The following is a 19,111-nucleotide window of genomic DNA, read 5'->3' as shown; positions in this document are numbered from 1 at the left end:
TGGTCAAAGACGCTTTTGAGTAAAACAGAGCATAAACATGCGCTCCAATATGTAATTCCTTTTAGTGCATTTTTGTGAGGTTTTGGCGAGAACACTGGAGATTGCAAAAAAACCAATTGCTTCATTACAAGACTTACGACCTGAGTTTAGGACAGATGGAAGCACGTGCTACGCCGCACTCAAGGGACAATTTGAGCAACCACTAGCGGCTCAGACCTGCCTAGAACGTACAGTTACAACAAACGGGGCACAGATCAGTCAGTGTGCTCTTTAGAAAAGGTTATGGAAGGGGAACGGCATCGAACAAATGAAAGGGCGACTTTGGTTACAGTGCCGAGTTGATAGAAACACTGGCATCTTGAACTGCAGAAAAGTGTCGTACAACAAGTTTGTTTAGACCACCTCTTCGGCGTCATATCCTATGACTGATCGAAATGCAGTAATTAATCCAGGAATGATCGATGGATATGTCATTCAGCAGATGTTTTCACTTCATTGCAATTGTAAAAATGATCTTGAATGTTATAAACATTGAGTTAAACTAACCCTGAAAAGAATAAAATGAGTTTACCTGGAAAGGATATCATACTTATTGAACGCCGATCTATATTGTCAATTTGATGAGTCGCATTTCTCAAAACGTTGAATTTGATGAATTTGATGAAGTTGATGACAGCAGTACCTGGGGTAAAAAGATATTATGGGTAAAATTGCATACAGATTATTCTCAACGTTTTTTTAACAACTCCCTTAAAACCGTGTCGTATTTCGGATAAGAACAATTTTAGCGTAAATGACGCTGGCTAGAATCGCCAAAATTGATGAAAAAAGAAGCATCTGGGTTACAGCTTTAACTATAGTATGCAATAAACAATCCGGAGCACAGTGCACGGACGTACCCTCCCTTTCTCTCTTTACCTAAATGGTATGCGCCTGCCTTAGTACAAGCCAGAAAAAAGCAAGCATCTCTATAAAGATTACAAACATTTGACGCGTCTCTCGTTCAAGCACTTTGGAAGTCACAAAGCATTGATCCTTCTTAGCCGATAAATACAAGATAGCGTTTCGGATTCATAGATCTACATCATATATTTCCGAATGTTTCATCATGTTAGTCACTGATTGATACTCGAGAGTCTGTCTTGGTAGATTCAATTTTTGGCGCCATCGACGATCAGCTGTTGGCCACTGTTTACCTATAGGAAAACCAGAACACATGTAAGGGCAGTTCAATACAGAATCTCCCATTATGCGATATAAGTCCTTTGTTTGCACAGTCTCTTGTTCTAGTCTCCGTGAATGTTGTTACTAAGCGCTTTTTTTTAGAAACTCTTTATTATTCAGGAGAAGGCGCTCTGCGACACACGACGGCTATTCAACTATATGGCAAATAGCTGGGTGCAGTGGTTACTTGAACTCTTGGTAAAATTTATCGACCTGATTACGTTCGGTAAAATGCTTCGCGGGACACCTGCTGAGCCGGAGTTAACGATCAATGTGAAGTTTAGTAGGGATCTAACGATACCGGTAAAGATTACGCCGGAAATGACAGTGCAGAAAATTAAGCAGCACCTTAGTAGCGATCTAAACATACCCCCAGAGGAGCTTCGAATCATCTTCGCCGGCAAAGAACTTCTAGACCAAACGGTCTTACAGGTTGGTGTAAAATACATAAAAAAAAACTAGATAGTATAACTATTGACCGGGTTATTATAGACATAATATAGCCACGTAAACGCGCGCATATCATTATCACTAGATAAACCATCGGAGTGAAACTATCATGTCTTCGAATGGTTACTCAGTATTGCCTCGCTGCCTCATAGTACTGATATCAGCGCCATCATCAGGGAAAATCAAATCGCACATTTGAGTAAAGGTTAAAGTGTAACAGACAAACATGAGATCATCAATAAACAAGTTTTCCTTTAACTAACAGTATAAAAAAAATAAATATTTTCTATCATTTTAAACTTACGTCGAGCTTTGTTTTAGAAAAGCAACATCATACCACTGTGACTATTTTTTTTATTTACGCGGTAATTTATGGAGCGCGCGCGCGCTCTCTATTCTATTGTGCGTCACCCCCATTTTGTATACATCAAACACTAATCGTCGCATATGTCGTCGTCGTCATCGTCATTTGCGTCATCGTGATTTTTAAAGACGGCGTAAAAACCGAAACAAATCAGCATAGCAGCGTGAAAATATATTTCCAATTTTAGCGGCCTTTTTTTAATTTTCCCGCGGCCACTTTTTTACTCTACCGCAAGACCACAAGAGAACGTTCTTCTTCGTCATCTTTTTTTCTGCCTATTTTTCTGCGATCTTCGCACTGTATCTACTGATCGCCTCAAGCAGCGTTCCTTGCGTTCGGAATAGAAGTTAAAGCAATTTTTCGTGCTCACACCGCCGCAGCGGGGAACGGCGGCTCCAGTACGGCCAGCTTAGCTCAGTGGGCTGCATCGATATGCGAGTCTGCCATGCGCTGTCGGCTAGAAGCACCGTTGCTGCAGCAAGGGTTTCTGATCATTGGGCGCCTGTCTAGCACGAGGCCCATTGGCAGCTCTCGGTCAGCCGCTATGTCTGCTCTGGCCGCCGTTCCTAACACAGCATTCACCCTTTCAATCGACACACAACAGCCGCTGGAGCAGAGGATTAGCGTTGCTCAGTGGCAGAGCGCGGCTCAATTATTGCCTGTTCGAGGCCTGGCGGCCGCCATAGCACCGGCGGGCTGGATGCGACTATGCTGTCTGCTAACTGTTGGCTGCGCCTGGCGCTGCTGTCGCCGCCGCCGTCGCCGCCGTTACTTGAGGCTAACTGGCTGCCTGGTTGGTTGGTAGTGAGCGAGTGAGTGAGCAGAGCGTTTAATGGTGCTGCTGCGTTGCGTAGTGTGTGGGTTGTGATGCGGTGCGTGCTGTTGTGCTAACGACGGTGAGGTGTGCTCAAGGCAGGCGGCTCGAGTCACTGTGAGCCTTTCGTTTTTGGGCCACTGGCTTTCGCAACAACCTCTTATACTACTAGTACTTCGACTGCTACTACAAATAGTGCTGCAATTGTTGTTGGCAGCTTTTAGCGTTGCTAATTCGGGTAGAGGTCATTTGCTGTGGTTGTCTCCCGTGTTTGCGTCTGGTTACTGGAGACGAGAGCATAGTAGTTCGTATCGTGTACTTCGCGTCACCACACGACCCGATTCGGCTCCGCTCTCGTGCCGTTACTGTGTTCTTCGGCTGCTTATAGTTTGTGCCAGTTCTGCTGCTGTCGCGCTACACGTTCGTCCGTTCATTTGGCCACTGTACTTCGTTGCTACTACTGCTACTACTGCTGCTGCTGCTGCTGCTGCTGCTGCTGTTGTTCGGCGGCTCGGTGATGTTGTAAGATGGCCGACGGCGACATCGACCTATACGCCGACGCCGAACTCGACAACGAGTTCGGCGGGGGCGCGTACGATGAAGGCCTTGATAATGTTGATCTTTACGATGATGTGATCGCCCCAAGCGGTTCCTCGTCAAAGGCCGACAAGGACTCGGCGGTTGCGGGCATCACCGGCAAGGACAAGAAAAATGGCCTACTCGATACACCGCCCGGAGGACCTCTGCTTGCCGCCGGCCCGGACGGGCGCGCTAAACGCGTCGCTATGTACATTGGTGAGTATTACATTCTGAGTATTTGTGCGAAATCTGAGGGAACTGCTGGTCCTTCTGCAGTCCGGCGGTATCATATCTTTGCGAACTAGCAGTTAGTGTATGTATACGCGGCCTTTACACTACATATACATAGATAGTACTATATATATATATATATATATATATATATATATATATATATATAGAAAAGAGACAGTGTCCTATAAAGAATATATTATTATCAATTGTTTCATCATTTCGTGTATGTTATATACTGATCCACATACCTAATAGTAATACCCACGCGCTTCAGTATTTACCAGTTAGTCACGCGAGGGTTAATTTCGTGGTGGACCTTCAGGCTATTTCATCGTATTTCAGCTTTGAATGCAGTGTTATAACGTACGAAATATATATTACACTCCGGGCAAAAAAGTGACCTGTACAAGAGAGCTTTAAACCGTTGCGTTCCCACGCTGGGTCGAAAGGGCGAGAGAAGGAGAGGGGGGGGGGGGGGATTGCTGAATATGATGGGCAATCAGTATTAACTCATGGTGCGTTGGATCAAATCAAACGTACCTCAGTGAGGCTTACTAATTAGTTTTACTGACGAAACCATTTGTTTATGCATTAGGCCATACGCGTATTACATATAGCAGAAGTGTCACTTTTTAACAACGTTAGCATATCTGTTGTACGTTTTGAGTGGACATTTTTGTGCGGCCATGTTTATGTTTCATTTTCCTATAGGCATCGTTCCATTCAATTGGAAGAATTGTCTTCGGTCGATTATATTATAAGCTAGAAAATTATCACTGAGTGCCAAGCGAATATTATTCAGATGATTGCTTAATCATCAGGAATAATATACTGTTTCTCACATCAAATGTAAACGCATAGTCAGTTTCTTCGCTGCATTATACGATTCTAGGATATGATATATGATGATAATTATCTGTACTAACAGTAATAGATAAATATCACACTTGCATTTACGCTAGAGATTTTTAGTCGTAAAATAATGTAGTTTTGCTTATGGCAACAATGGTTAGCTACCCAGACAAAGGCAATATAGGGTATGGTTTACAGACTCCAAAAGGAAAAAGAAACAGAAAGCTGTGCTCCTGATGTAATCACATATTATCAATTAATTAGTAAGTAGCGAATGTTAGTTTTAGCACATGGAGCCTGAGGCTAGTTCTTTATTATAGTAATAGAATAATTTAGTTATAAATGTGTGGATGCAACGGTGTTAAGCGACAGCATTATATGAAATATGTACTAATATCCATTACCTGGATCCTTGCGCTACTTCGGTTTCACCAGAGCTTTAGCGGTTGGTCACATATTTAATATTTATCGCCTCACGCAGCTAGCATTAAGCGAATGAAATATCAGCCTCCTCCTATCTCTATAACTAGACAACATTTGACTACGGCTGTGTGAAATTTCTATCAGGAAGATTACAGTATGACAGACTGAAGTTAGGCAGCAAAAGAAAGAAATCTGCTGCAACAAAGTAAAACGCGGCAAACTAGTCGTGGAGTAAATATCGCAGGAAACATCTAGTGCATACGTGTATATCAGTAACAATAGCAAAGCGTTTTCCGTTGGCAAGAAAAGCCGCGTTAACAAATCTCGATCTGCAGGTAACCTGACCTGGTGGACAACAGATCAAGATATAACTGATGCAATCCAAAAGGTGGGTGTTCAAGACATGATCGATGTGAAGTTCTTCGAGAATCGCTCAAACGGACAGAGCAAAGGATTCTGCGTAGTTACCCTTGGATCGGAAGCGTCGTTCAAAACACTATTAGAGCTCCTCCCTAAAGAAGAGTTGCATGGACACAATCCTATCGTTACACCCTGTACGAGACAAAGCCTGAACCAATTTGAGGTGGGTTATTTATGTAGTTAGTACGCGTCAATTTATTACAGATGCATTTTCTTGTACATAACCATAACAACGTTGTTTGCTGTATTGAATACGCACTGAGCACTGATTGCTCAATCTGTTTGGCATTGCGTTTGATGGTATAAGATAAAGGACGATATTAATTGGAAAAAAGGCGTTGACAATAGGTTTTTACTAATTCTGGTTTCGATATCTTCTACAGGCTGCATGCCGTAAACCTGGCGATCCACCGTCTCGCGACGGATCAGCTGGTGGCATGGATCATGATGGTCCACGTGTAGGTGATCGTGGGGAACGCCGAGGAGGTTTCCGTGAAGAGAACAACCGCTTCGGCGATAACAATGGTGGGGCTGGGGACAGGTTCAATAACCGCGACAACGGCGGTGGTTTTCGGGATAGCGGAAGCTTTCGCGATAGTGGCGGCTTTAGGGATGGAGGTAGTTTCCGTGAGGGTGGTGGTTTCCGGGATGGGGGCGATTTTCGTGAGGGTCGCGGCGGGTTCCGGGGCGGTCGAGGCGGTTTCCGTGACGGTGGCCGAGGTGGCTTCCGAGGCGCAGGGGATAGCTATAGAGAGGGTGGTTTTCGAGAGAATGACAGTTTTAGAGATGATCGTCGTGACGGTGCCGGAGGAGGTTTTAGAGAAGGGGGTGGATTTCGAGATGGAGGTGGTTTCCGGGATGGGGGCGGCTTCCGAGATGGAGGATTCCGTGACAGCGGCGGTTTCCGGGGCCGGGGTCGTGGACGTGGGGACCGGGGGGGCCGAGGAGGTGGTCGGTTTGTTGATAGCGTAACAAGCCACTGGAACGATACTGCTGGACCCCCGACGATGGGATTCCAGCAACAGACCAACAATGGGCCAGCACCTAATACCAGAGGCCCACCACCGCCTACCTTCCAAGGTCCTCCCCCCGGTGCCCCGCCCATAATGCCCCCACCACCAAGTAATCTTCCTCCACCGCCGGGTGCGCCCCCCGCTGGACCGTACAGCCTTCCACCACCTGGCACTCTGCCGCCGACGATGCCACCACCAATTGGCGCACCGCCTCCAGGTATGCCGCCCATAGGGGCACCGCCCGTTCCTGGCCGGCCTCCACCGCCTTTGCCCGGAGTGCCGGGTGCACATCTCAATCCGGCGTTCTTCCCCGGACCGCCACCGCCATTCGGGACAGAATTCCCGCCTGGCGAACTGGCTCCTCCGCCAGCCATAAGTGATCAAGAATTCGAAGACACGATGGCCCGTCATCGTGCGATCAGCTCATCAGCAATTTCGCGTGCGGTAAGTGAAGCGGCTGCCGGCAACTTTGCTGCAGCTGTCGAAAGCCTAGTGACGGCGATCTCAATGATCAAATCCTCGAAAGTGGCAAACGACGAACGCTGTAAGATTATCATCGCCAGCCTACAAGACACATTACACGGCATTGAGTCGAAGAGCTATGGGTCGTCTTCCTCATCTCGCGGCGAAAAACGCGGTCGGTCTCGTTCGCCGTCGAGGGGGGATTCCCGAGCTGAACGGGAGCGAATGGAACGTCGCGAACGGGAACGAAGGGAAGTCCGAGATTCTCGGGATTCTGGGAGACGCCGAGAACGCTCGCGGTCACGCGAGAGGGATTACGATAGGGAGTACCGCGACAGTGGAAGACAACCTGAGACCAGAGAGCGCGAACGCGACAGGTCCAGGTCAGTGTATGCACTATGGTACTCTAACTTCGATCTTCAAACTTCAAGTCTAATGTTTAAATCAGAATCCACAAGGTGTTGATCCCGTACATACTTATAATAGTTGGGCTCATCGGTCATCAGGTGACCACGAAATTTTCAAGCAAAGCAAAATGTATTACTAACTGAATAATTTTTATTTCTCTTGTGCTTGTTTTTCGGTTTGTTTGTTTTACGCGGTATTTGTTCTACTCTATATTAAATAGGGAACGCGATCGTTATCACGATGACCGGTACTCGTCATCAGGATCCCACCGCGAGAGGGATTACCGGGAGAGGGACCCCGACCGTGAGGAGCAGCGTTACCGAGAAGAACGCGAAAGGGAGAGGGATAGGGAACGGGATTCACGGGGGGGTGGTAGGGAAGAACGTTCAAGGGACGACAGAGAGGATAGGTACCGCGAAAAAGAGCGAAGTAGCCGACATGATGATCGGCGATAAACAAAACCGAAGAAATCGACTTAAACAACTTTAACAACAGCAGTAACACAACAGAAACAGCCAACTCCAGCAGCAGCGGCAGCACCCACATCAGCTACAAAGTTCAACGCCAGCCGGAGTTTTAACCCCTACATCCGCGACAACGACGACGCCGACAGCTACGACATCATCAACTACTACAGTAAGAGTATCTGCAGCAGAAGCTACGACAAAAAAGAAAACGATTTCAGCGTTTACATCAACATTGCAGCAGCAGCAGCAACAACAACAACCACAAGATCGACGACAACTGCATCTTGATTGAGTTCAGCTGATATATTATCATCAATATTCAGAAAAAGGAAACAACTTAAAATAAGGGAAAAACGAACGGTAATAGATTTTGATTGGTTCGCAAAAAACATGTTGTGGGGTAAATCGCTGCCGCCTTCAACCGATGGATGATCAGGTAATTTTGATGGTTTTGCATTACAACGATGACGGTATTCGTGATCAGAGCAGCAGGAGTTTCTGCAGACGACTCTCCATTCGCATGTGGGAGACATATCTTGAAGTGGAGTCTCACCTGACGTACAGAGGAAATTTCCGCGGGTAAAGCTGACCAGCGACTTCAGCATCTGCTTGAGGAAGGATGGCAAATCCTACAGAATTATCTACACTTCAGCAGTAAACAAGGATAAAAAGAACGCTACTGTTGTCGACTGGAAGATTCCGACGTACGATCCTACATACCACAAACACGACATACACCGACTTAACGAATACAAACACGCATATATAAGTATATATATATATATATATTTAAATATATAGACATACATACACATGAATACATTCAAGAACGCCTAACGCGAAGCGTCTCACATTTGATGTTTATTGCTATTATTAATAACACAAACTATAACTTTACAGATACGAATACTTATGAATAAGAAAGATCAATAACAACAAGCATCATCACCAATGCTAAATATTTCTTGAAATTCAAGTATTAGCGTGCTTGAAGCAACGCCAAAACAAAGCAAAACCATATGGAAAGGCTAAAGGCGAACGGAAACGAGGAATAAAGGCAAAATCTATATTATCGTCCACTGGTGAAATTGTGTTGTTATATGTCAAGCAGGTTATGCCGAAGCGCCTACAGCTTCAGCATGATCGCCAGGCGATTGTTGACGACCTACTGGCGTGGCTGTTTTTGAATAGGCAACGTCAAACTCATCGTCTTGTGTTTATCTACTGCTACTACAGAGTGTTCTCAACGACCACTACCATTAATACGCATTCTACGAGCAGAGAATATTTTTATTGTTATCTACAATTAACGAGTAATTTGGCTGACCTACTAACTATTGTGCCAACCCAAGAAGATCTACGCGCCAAGTCCTTCACACCAACGCAGTTCTTCTCTTCTAGGATGAAAACTAACCTGTGGGACGTTACTTCTATATGCTGTACTATGTTGTGTTTTTTTATCTGATTGAAATTCTGCAAACGTCTGTTTCATAACTGACCAACAATAAGCACACGTAGCTTTGGGAGAAATGCTAGTATAAGGACAGACTATCTTTTTTCTTTCGTTGCGACGTTTTTAGTAATTCGGCTTTGGTTTAATTTTTCATTATTTTGATATGCATGTGTTGAATCGACTGTATGATAGAAAAGTGTACACGCGCAAAATTTGAAAAGTTAATTACGTATATTTGGAACATTGTTCTTGCTAATTCGTCGAGGTAGCAGTCATGGCGAAGCGAATAACCATTTGAATATTTATAGGCACATATTACAGAAGTTGTGTACGAAAGGATGTAGGAAAGTTTAGCTTGCGAGTGTAGCCATCCTACAGTCGTCTGTTTCATTTTGAAAACAGAGCAAGTAAAAATGAAAAGCAAGTGAAAAAAACTTAAATGAGATCTAAGTGTATTCTAAATGATACCTCGCATGACGATTACTTAACGCAAAATTTGTTAAGAAAGCGGTATCATTGTCAACAGGGTAGCAGAGGTCTAGAAGCCTCGGAATGAATTATGAGTCAGAGAGCACAACAATGTAAGTATCATAAAACAGCACCAATATCCTATGTAGGGTGTGACATAGCAGTTGGCATTGCTAACTCGACAAGCGTGTGTTACTGTGGTGCCTTTAGTCAGGCAAAAACCGAGGACAATGCCGCTTGTATCTGGAATCTGTAAAGAAGCGGCTGTACTTCAGATGACATCATAAGCATGATATGTACATATTTTGTGCTTCATAAGTTAGTTTAATTTGTCTATTTATACCCCACAGACATTTCCTAGATAGATAGTAGCCAATTTATCTTGTAAATTACGTAGTTAGTATGAGCTACAGCAGGAATGGTAGCTCGAAGATAAAAAAGCTCAACATCATATTATGTCTATGTAGTAGAATACAATATTAACAACAAAGTCTTCAGTTACAATCTGTTACTTTGAAGCGATCAAACACATAGCATTCCTGGTCAGTTGATAATTAGAATACTGTACTCCGCGTTGAAAATACGTAGACAAACAGTATTTGAATTATCGCCGACTATCAATTCCTATGAAGTACCTCAACTGTAAAATAGGTATAAGCTAATAATTTATGTAGATTATTATTCATATTATGTATGACTATATATAAGTGTTTGTACGTTGCCGGCTAAAAACTGAGATTTTCACACGGACCGGGAAAAAATTTTGCTCATTATGGCCATGAAGTTGCCTTATCTTTGTTGAAAAATGAGCTATTGTGAACATCACGCCATTTTGTAATGGCAAGTTTTGAGTAGATTGGAAAAATAAGTTGGATATCCGATTCTCTCAGTTTTCAGCCGACCACGCTTAGGATTCGCATTTCTTTGTTTAGGATTTCGCCTTCATATTTCTTTGTTTACTTTTTTGATGCTTTTGGATATTTATTACAGCGAGAAATTATGAATAGCCAGTACTTAAGATGTGGGAAACGATCACAGATCTCTGGTTGTTGAGCACTATTTGCTGGCACCTTTTAGGCGAAGTCCCTTGGAGTAATTTCTACACGAAGTTGTATGTCGTTAGGCCGCGCATCATTTGTTATACGTGCCGTATTCGACACGTAATAACATATATTGACTGTATTCTTTGTTTTTCATCATTTTATTGTGCCAAGCAAATTTGTTCTAGCCAAATTGTATACATATATACCCTTGGAGATAATTGGGTATTCATTCAGAGACCATAAATGAATAGTCACGGTATCCCAGGTATGCAATGACTTATCTAAATGTACATATGACGACTTCGATGTAACATTTGATTTACCTGCGTGACCTTTACGCAGTTAAACGAGTGTGCCACCGCTCTTAATGAGTAAATGTGACATTGCCAAGATGGCTTATAGGATTGACCTCTGTATTAAAAGAAAGATCAGAAGTTCGGGGGCTAAATAGCCATTCAGCCACAAGTTTCACTTTCGGCCTACTCACTCATTAAGCTCATTAAGTAATCTTGATGGTATCAAATAATAATGATTAAAAAGAAAATCTGCTTTCATTGGCAGTTAATTAGTAGCGACCCTGTATGATGCAGCGCGCGGTACGCAAAAGCAAGTGTACATAGTAATTATAACAAATACAGGTGAGCGGGGTTTGCCATTTCTTATACACTGCTGATAAAAAGAAACGTCAACGGCCCGATATTGCTTCTCTCGAAAGTGTATCCGGGATGATCTCAAAATGATATCGCTGTTAATGACAAAGGGTATTGTCGGTTAATGACAGAAGGACAACGGATGTGGTTCTGCTATCTGAATGCTTTCCGGAAAGCCATCAGAGAATATGGGTGAAAAAGTGCGCTAGAGTTGGAGGATACGAATGGAAACTATATAAGGCTTTGATGATTAGTTCTGGTTCACAATATAGCGTGAAATAGCGTGAACACAATATAGTAAAGTCTTTCTGTCAACGACATTCTTTGGTTTCCAAAGAGGCAAAAGCACAAAAAAGGGTCAACACAACAAGACAACTGTATCATCCAATGACGTGCTGTGATATTGCAATAATAAATATTGCCAAGTGTCACTTTGATTTATACCTTTACGTAAAAAGGGTACGAGCTGTCTGATAGGTGCTCTTCCAGCAGAACGTTTTGATGATAAAAGCTAATCAAATTTAGGCAGAAAAATTCCATCACTATGATCGACTGTGGCTTACGAGTAATCAGAATAACTATATTCGAGATCACAGGATGAATTCTCACCGTATAAAGTAGGTATACACCATAGCATATTGTAGCTGATTATAGCAACTATTTATCTTCGGAAATGTTATAGGTACTAATGAGTTTGATGCTTCGAAACTGAAGTTGTAAGTAGCAATAGTCGCAGCTGGAAGCAGGCTTGCTTTTCATCCAAATATTAATGTTATTAATCTATGAAGCTAACTTCATAATTTCAGGATCTGGTGAACAGCTTCCATGACGTCCGGAGTCCACTTAATGTCTTCCATTAGCTGGCTTTTATCAAAATGATCTGGTCAAAAGGGAATCGCCATCTCGTCTCCAATTCGAATCTCGAAATTCATATGTTGAAGTTCCTATGATATGGATTTCGAGCTTGCCTCTAAAATTAATGCAGTTATATTTGACTAAACCCATGTCGAGTTAACTCGTATGGCACTGCTTCGAAGGGTGCGCCTGATGTAGAAGTTGTAGCCAAAAAAGATGTCCAAAAATGTGTTAGAAATCAATTATATTAGGAAGAATTTACCAATTCAAAATTCGCTCACATATGAAGGATGAGCGCATTAAAATCCTAATGCAATTGACTTGTTATTTTTTCGCACTTCACTTCATCAAGCAGATTTCACTGTGGCTACCTTTACAAAACTCCCACATTTAATGATTTACTGTTACTGCTTAATACTTTTGGTGAACCCAAGCTTTTTAATTCTGTTACGCAAATAGGGACACTGTAAATCATTTTAAAAAACTGGATGACCTGATAACGTTTTCTCAATAATGTTTTTATAGATAATTAGATACAAGAATTCATTGCTGAACAAGACTGTGTAGACTACTGAGGTGATAAATCAAGGGTTAAGAATGCAGCCTCAGGGCCATAAGTAGTTACATATAGACTGATATTTTTTATTTTAAACGAAAAATCTATGAAAGTCAAACTAAGGTCAAATAACATAGTATACAATATACGTTGTTTAATTATCACATAGGAACATTTTGTGCAGGCAGCCAAGTGCTTCTAATAGAGTGGGAATCTTACAAGTTGTGGCCATTTTCAGTAAGGTTTAAAAATGAAGGCTATAAGTTTAGCGGTGTCTATAAACTGATTTTCGAGGACGATTTCTTTATGCTGATTCAACAGTGGAAGTGTTGTAAATAGTATGTTTACGATGGGATGGTGACTGACAATGAAGAAATACAAGACAATTTGTGGTAGTTTCTTCCATCTAACGCTGCTTCAGACGTAGGACGTTTAAGAGCATCGCGTATGTTGTATACACAAGAAGTACATAGACTCTTAGCTTCAGGTCAATTGCTGCTGAGTACACCAAAGGCCTTAGGAAATTCCAATGCTTGAGATAATCCCAGGCATATCACTTTACTGGTGTCACATCTCTTGTCGAAGACCGCGTACAATTGAAGTTCAAAGCGGAGCGCAGGATACTGGACAACTACAACAATTTTGTAAAATAAATAAATTGAAATTATCGTATTGGCGTTGTAAATCATCAATAATTATTTACTCTGAACCAAACAGTTACAAGAGAGACACCAATGTTAGTCCACAACACAAAAACGATCAATAAGAATATTTATTGGAGGTTCTTAAGAAACTAAAACATAACTAGAGTTTCGGTGGTAAAATCTCTGTGATTTTCATCAAGGTATAAAGATGAACTGAGACGTGTGAATTTTGATATTTTTTTGAATGCAAACTACATTATGTGCATTGAGACTGCAATGATTTTTAGGTAAGTTGACACCTTTGTAAAAATTCACGTAAAAAACCACCCCTACTACGGTGTTGGAGTATATGTTGTATCACAATTCGTACTGCGTAGTGCCCTAATGGATTTTTCACTTAACTCACTTATTACGGTTCAAGCGACTTTACCAAGGTAAATTTAAAGCGCTGGTGGGCTGCTAATTGTACATAATATATTCCCGTGATAATTTCAGGAGTTCGACGTGGGTGATCAAACGGTTGTCCATGCTGTCAAGCATCATAAATCACCAACAGCGAGTCGACAGACTTCCATAAGCATTCCTGAATTTAGTGCCGAAACGACCTGTCCCCTGTCCAACTCTATTATAAAGTTGCAGCTTACGGACAAGGATCGGAAGAGTCTGGGCACTACTGTTGGTAAATACTGGGTATCTGTAATTTCACAACCTTATGGGCGACTAGACCAAGTTCGACGGTTCTGACAATTATCTTTTATTCAATTCTTTTTCTTTATAAATACATATAAAAATATAATATTTTGCACTCGTATTTTGAAACCTGAAGTTCAGAGAAAATTGCGATAAAAGTTTTTAAGAGAAGTCTAATTTTTACTTGAAGGAACGCCTGCAGGTTACGCTTTTAATTTAGGATTCACATCGATGTAATATGTTTTCTTAGTTTTTTTCTTTCTTGTTTTAAAATAGATATCACAATCTATATGTTTTTATTTATTATGTTATTTCAAAAAAGAAAGCCAAATAATTACACACATGTACAGCTTTCAAAACATTAAAATTTGGTGTCTCGTAGGGTTGCGAAATGCTGCAGTCTTTTTTTAAAAGGCTACCTGAGAACAACAAAAAATAGATTTTGAGATTGTCGTATATATCTTTCATTTTACCTTCCTCCAAAGAAACGGTCCCGTATTAATAGAGCTCAACTGATTGTTTGCAAGTGAATCGCCACACTAGTTGTGTGTTAAGACCGACTATTAATTTAGAAAGATTTTCTTAGCAAGCGCAGCTGTAGCTTAGGAACTTTTTTCTTTTTGGGGTCATCCGTTTTATGTCATTTGACTTGCAAAAACGGGCCTGCAACCAAACGATGGCTACGTGTATTCAAATACGCTGTTTTACGTATACAATAGCCCCACGTCACAGAATTACTCCGCACTCACAAATCGTAGATTGAAAAACTAAGTTTACTGATTTTTTAAACCCGAGCCCTGGAGTCCGAGCCTCATTGTTCCAGAATAATAGTTTTAAGTTGAGACTAACAGTGAAAAAACTGTTATCAGGCAAAATGTCTTAGTAAATTATGAGTAGCCGCACCTTGCACGATTTGGCTTATTAATTTAAGCCTTGTGATGCAGCACATTAATTTTAAAGAAAAGATGATCTTATAAACAAAGCAAGATCTCCTACTGAATTAGATAATTCAGGATATATCAAGTACGTATCGAACGCCTTGACTGAGGCCTTCTAGTTTGCAACATGTCTAATTTGGTCTTCCTCATACTATATAGATGTTCAACGCATCCACTTCTTCGTCTATTGTATGCAACCATGCGCTCAGTTGTGTCCGGGGAAGTTACGAGTCCGGTGTGCCACGTGTCAACAGGGAACACTCCTGCTTCTACAAGACCCATCATGCTGGGACGATGTCCTGGTTAAAGGACGAATCAATGGCACGTAAGTAGAATTAGCTTTGTTTACTTTGCGAACAATAACCCAAGTACAGTCTACATCAGGATGACTGGTGGTTGTTCATACTCCCGTGAATTAAATGAAACAAATAATGTCTGCGTAGATTTAAGTGGAGTACACTGTCGTAAAAGAACCATGCAGATGGAAAAAAAAGCACGAGTTCAATGTGGGTTTGTTTGTTTTTGGAATTGGATTCATAAAACAGCTGCCAAAACGAGGGGTGCTCAGGACGAGAAGCGGAGTTCTTTTTTAAATGTTCTGCTCACACACCGAACCCAGAAACCGCGGCACCGTTAGAACACGTAAAGAATAATTTCCAAGAGGTTCCTTGTATTGCGTGTCAGGATGTCAGGTGGGTTTCTGATTTTTATCTGTTTAGAACATTCAGGTGTATGAGTTTTTCATAAAATCTGGTCTATATCGGGCAGATAGCCAATTTAAACTGTATCTGGCTTATTCTCCGTCGATTAGTAGTAGAGTAACACGAACAATTGCTAATTATTTGTTTCACCGTAACTAAACAAACGAGAGTGTTAAGCAATTAACGTTAAGTATGACATTGAATAAGTTTTTCCTCTATAATCGATAGGTTAGTGAGAACGCGCTAATTGTAGGAACACGTAGCGGGCACACCTAGGTTCAAATCTGGGCGTGGACGCAGTCGTATATGCTCGGACTCAGTGATATAATGTCTCACGGCAGTTCCGAACGAAAAACTCGAAACATTTAGCCAGGTCTTAAGATCTTAAGTCAAGTAAACGCGTGTTTAGCCTGTTTTTGAATTTCGTTCGCTGCGTTCAGTTCATGAAGTTTATTAATGTTAATACGTATGATACCTGAAAACTTCATTCTACTCCTTCTTTTGTCGCTCTTTTGGTGCTCTCCTAACGTTTAGCCTTTCAACTTTTTTTTATAGCCAAATTGTCGTGGTATTTCCGTGTGAGTCATCACATGTCATATGTGTTGAATGCTTTGTAAACTATTGTACGTCACGTCTTAACGAACGTAAATTCGTTCAGACTGAGGAACTGGGATATACCATTGCCTGTCCAGTAAATTGCCGCAATTCATTCATAAAAGATCCGCACCACTTCCGTATTCTCGGTGCCCAACAATATGACAGGTAAGTTTGTGTTTTGAACTGAAAAACAAGAGTTTATAGTACTGTACTACTGTGTAGTGATCTAATAACCGCACACAGTAGAACCTTTTTGTGTTTCAACACACATTTTTTTGGCTAATCTCTTTGAGTTAAGTCATTTTAGACTGCCTTGTATGTAAGTAAAATAAGAGGGCTTCCTATAGTATATTTTTTAGTACTTTTTAATTTAAATGTGTCAAGACGCTTCATCACTTCTTCATACTTATATAGCGGTCAGTTTATGGGTACGCAAATTCACTTTGTACGAACATCCTTTCCTAATAATATAACAGTGCATATCTTACACTGAGAGAAAAAATACTGATCATTTTTTTAGTTCTTTTTTAGCTGGCTTTAAAGTTTCATATCTTATGTAGTGTGAATCACGTTGCATTGCTGTCACTTGAAAGCTGAGGCTTGAGAGCAGTAGATATGCTAAATTTGTTGGAATGCCTTTTTATCAGACTTTAGCTTAAGTTAAGCACTTTGAAAATTCGTGAAATTTTTGCGAAAATTTGTTTCACTACACAATGTTCTCACAATAAAAAAGGAAATGCACCTAGGCCGATAAAATTCTATGCTGTGCTTGTCAAGACGCGTTATCGATAGAAACGGCTCAAAGATGGTCTTGTCGCTTTCTCTCTAAAAATATCAGTGTAAAATACGCTCCTCGAAATAGTCAACCAATTACAAAATAAATTGCCGCAATTATTGCGAGTGTTAAGCAAGACCATCACGTGAGTAGCCAAAATAGTGTAGTCTACCACCACTAAACAGCTTTTATTTAAACAACAATTTAAAAAAGTTAGCTACAAAAAGGTCAGTGTTTGAATTGATTATAGGTAATGCAAAATTGATCACATACGATAACAATGCGCAAATAAAAAAGTGTTCCACAATCTGTGGTGAAACCCGGACTAATGCGAAAGCCTGTTTTGAGGTACCAGAAAGGCCGAAATATATGCGGTGTAAAAGAAAAACCTGTTGTTGCCTGTCATTGCTCGCTCATGGTTTGCCCACTCACGTTTACAGATTGGTCGCTTGCATAATTTACTGAACAAATTTGAAGCGTGTATTCAAAGAGTATTTTCCAATTGTTGGGTACTTTTTAGGTACCAACGGTTTGCGACGGAAGACTTCATTTTGAAGGCAGGTGGAATATTCTGTCCTTGGCCTGGATGCGGTGCTGGCATTCTTCTTGACGAAACAATGTCGCGTTGCAACAAAATCACTTGCTCTCGTATCGAAGGACAAGGCTGTGGAGTAGGTGTATTCTTCAACAAAACTTTCGACCAAAATACGCACACTCTAATTTATCTGCTTTGTAGATATTCGTTAAGCAAACACGTAATTAAGATCATTATCTAATTAAAATCTTTGCTCAAACTTTTCTGATCTAGCTAAAGCTGCTATAAGTTTTATGTTCTTTAGTTTGTGTTCTGCCGAGACTGTCTTCAAGGAGCCCATATAGGGCCATGTCAGGAAGAAGATTTAGCGGAAAAGGATTTAACATTAGCAATACAACGCGAGGCTGGTCCCGGTGGCAGTGAAAGTATATTTCGGGTAGATGAGGAAAGGGCAAACCGTTCGCGTTGGGACAAATCATCTCGCTTAACAATTAAGGGCACTACGAAGCCATGTCCAAAGTGCAGGACTCCCACGGAACGGTCCGGTAAGGACAACGTGTTTTGGTTTCATTTAAGTAATGGCTCATATATATGTATATGTATATGATACTCATATATAGATATGAAACTCAGGTGCTGACATTTTTTAAGTTTTTAAGTTGATCATTATCAACATTAATCTTTATCTAACCATCATCTTGAGCTCTCAGACAGCACATTCTGGCAATAGTCATGCCAGAACCTACTTCTGGAAACGCCTTCTCATTTTCCCACACGTTTCTTGTTAACTAAATTCGTCCAATTTAACAGCGACCATTTTTCCTATACTGCAGGAGGCTGTATGCATATGCAGTGTGGTCGATGCGATTTGGAGTGGTGTTGGATCTGTCAGACCGAATGGACCCGAGATTGCCAGGGAGCGCACTGGTTTGGTTGAGTGCTTAAATGACACTAAACCTATTACATTTTTTGGAGATTGGGCCGTCTATTAAAGAATATTGGTACTCCAAAAAAAATTTGATATTTTGGCGACTTTCATTTTATTGGATTCAGGGTACCAATAACCTCTTCAAGTGAAAGAGTCTTAAGCAGTGTCTATTCTATAAACAGAGGTTGTAAAACATGCAAAAGTCAGTATTGTCCCAGCATAGCTTGTTTTACGCATTCAATGGTGTTGTTAGTAATTATGAGAGCAAAAGAATAAAACGGAAGTACAAACCTGTAGTATAGAATACTCTCATATTATGGATAATGTGAAGAATTGAACGAAAGTCCTTTTTTTTATTACTTATGCTATCCTTAATTACTATGTTAACTCATTGAATTAATTTTAGGCATATAATAATAATCTTTTACTTGTAATAAAGTGTTGCGCACAATACCCGACCTCTTCTTTCACGCACGTATAGTTAAATTTATTCGAGAAAGTTTAAACATCAAAACAAACGAGTTCACTGTCCAAATGTTAAGATAGTCAATTTATTAGTATCATTATT

The 19,111-nt window shown here is 41.1% G+C and overlaps 2 protein-coding genes and 1 long non-coding RNA gene across 3 annotated transcripts; 2 read left to right on the top strand and 1 right to left on the bottom strand.

Annotated features, from left to right (window-relative positions):
• Nucleotides 1-1,070: 1,070 nt before the first annotated feature.
• Nucleotides 1,071-2,744, bottom strand: LOC111266915 (uncharacterized). Its single transcript, XR_002684322.2, has 2 exons — nt 1,979-2,744; nt 1,071-1,196 (listed from the first exon to the last, which is right to left on the bottom strand). It is a non-coding gene; the product is annotated as an uncharacterized LOC111266915 (long non-coding RNA).
• park (E3 ubiquitin-protein ligase parkin) lies at nt 1,217-18,994 on the top strand. The gene is made up of 8 exons (XM_022844758.2): nt 1,217-1,656; nt 13,875-14,058; nt 15,167-15,332; nt 15,553-15,699; nt 16,264-16,470; nt 17,601-17,751; nt 17,920-18,160; nt 18,449-18,994. The coding sequence occupies exons 1-8, from the start codon at nt 1,384-1,386 to the stop codon at nt 18,550-18,552; spliced, it is 1,473 nt and encodes a 490-aa protein (XP_022700493.1). The 5' UTR covers nt 1,217-1,383; the 3' UTR covers nt 18,553-18,994.
• Nucleotides 2,910-11,755, top strand: Cpsf6 (cleavage and polyadenylation specificity factor subunit 6). Its single transcript, XM_022844757.2, has 4 exons — nt 2,910-3,647; nt 5,276-5,523; nt 5,744-7,218; nt 7,464-11,755. The coding sequence occupies exons 1-4, from the start codon at nt 3,380-3,382 to the stop codon at nt 7,696-7,698; spliced, it is 2,226 nt and encodes a 741-aa protein (XP_022700492.1). The 5' UTR covers nt 2,910-3,379; the 3' UTR covers nt 7,699-11,755.
• Nucleotides 18,995-19,111: the final 117 nt, after the last annotated feature.

Source organism: Varroa jacobsoni, unplaced genomic scaffold (genome assembly GCF_002532875.2).
Source record: "Varroa jacobsoni isolate VJ856 unplaced genomic scaffold, vjacob_1.0 scaffold_1127, whole genome shotgun sequence".
In the NCBI taxonomy this organism is placed as follows: domain Eukaryota; kingdom Metazoa; phylum Arthropoda; class Arachnida; order Mesostigmata; family Varroidae; genus Varroa; species Varroa jacobsoni.
This window is presented reverse-complemented; position numbering and strand designations above follow the sequence as displayed.

Coding starts and splice junctions, on each gene's coding strand:
- Cpsf6 (XM_022844757.2), top strand. CDS start 3,380: ATGGCCGACGGCGACATCGACCTATACGCCGACGCCGAACTCGACAAC. Junction 3,648..5,275: donor ACGCGTCGCTATGTACATTG/GTGAGTATTACA, acceptor CTCGATCTGCAG/GTAACCTGACCTGGTGGACA. Junction 5,524..5,743: donor AAAGCCTGAACCAATTTGAG/GTGGGTTATTTA, acceptor TATCTTCTACAG/GCTGCATGCCGTAAACCTGG.
- park (XM_022844758.2), top strand. CDS start 1,384: ATGGCAAATAGCTGGGTGCAGTGGTTACTTGAACTCTTGGTAAAATTT. Junction 15,700..16,263: donor ATTGCGTGTCAGGATGTCAG/GTGGGTTTCTGA, acceptor TTTTTTTTATAG/CCAAATTGTCGTGGTATTTC. Junction 17,752..17,919: donor TCGAAGGACAAGGCTGTGGA/GTAGGTGTATTC, acceptor TATGTTCTTTAG/TTTGTGTTCTGCCGAGACTG.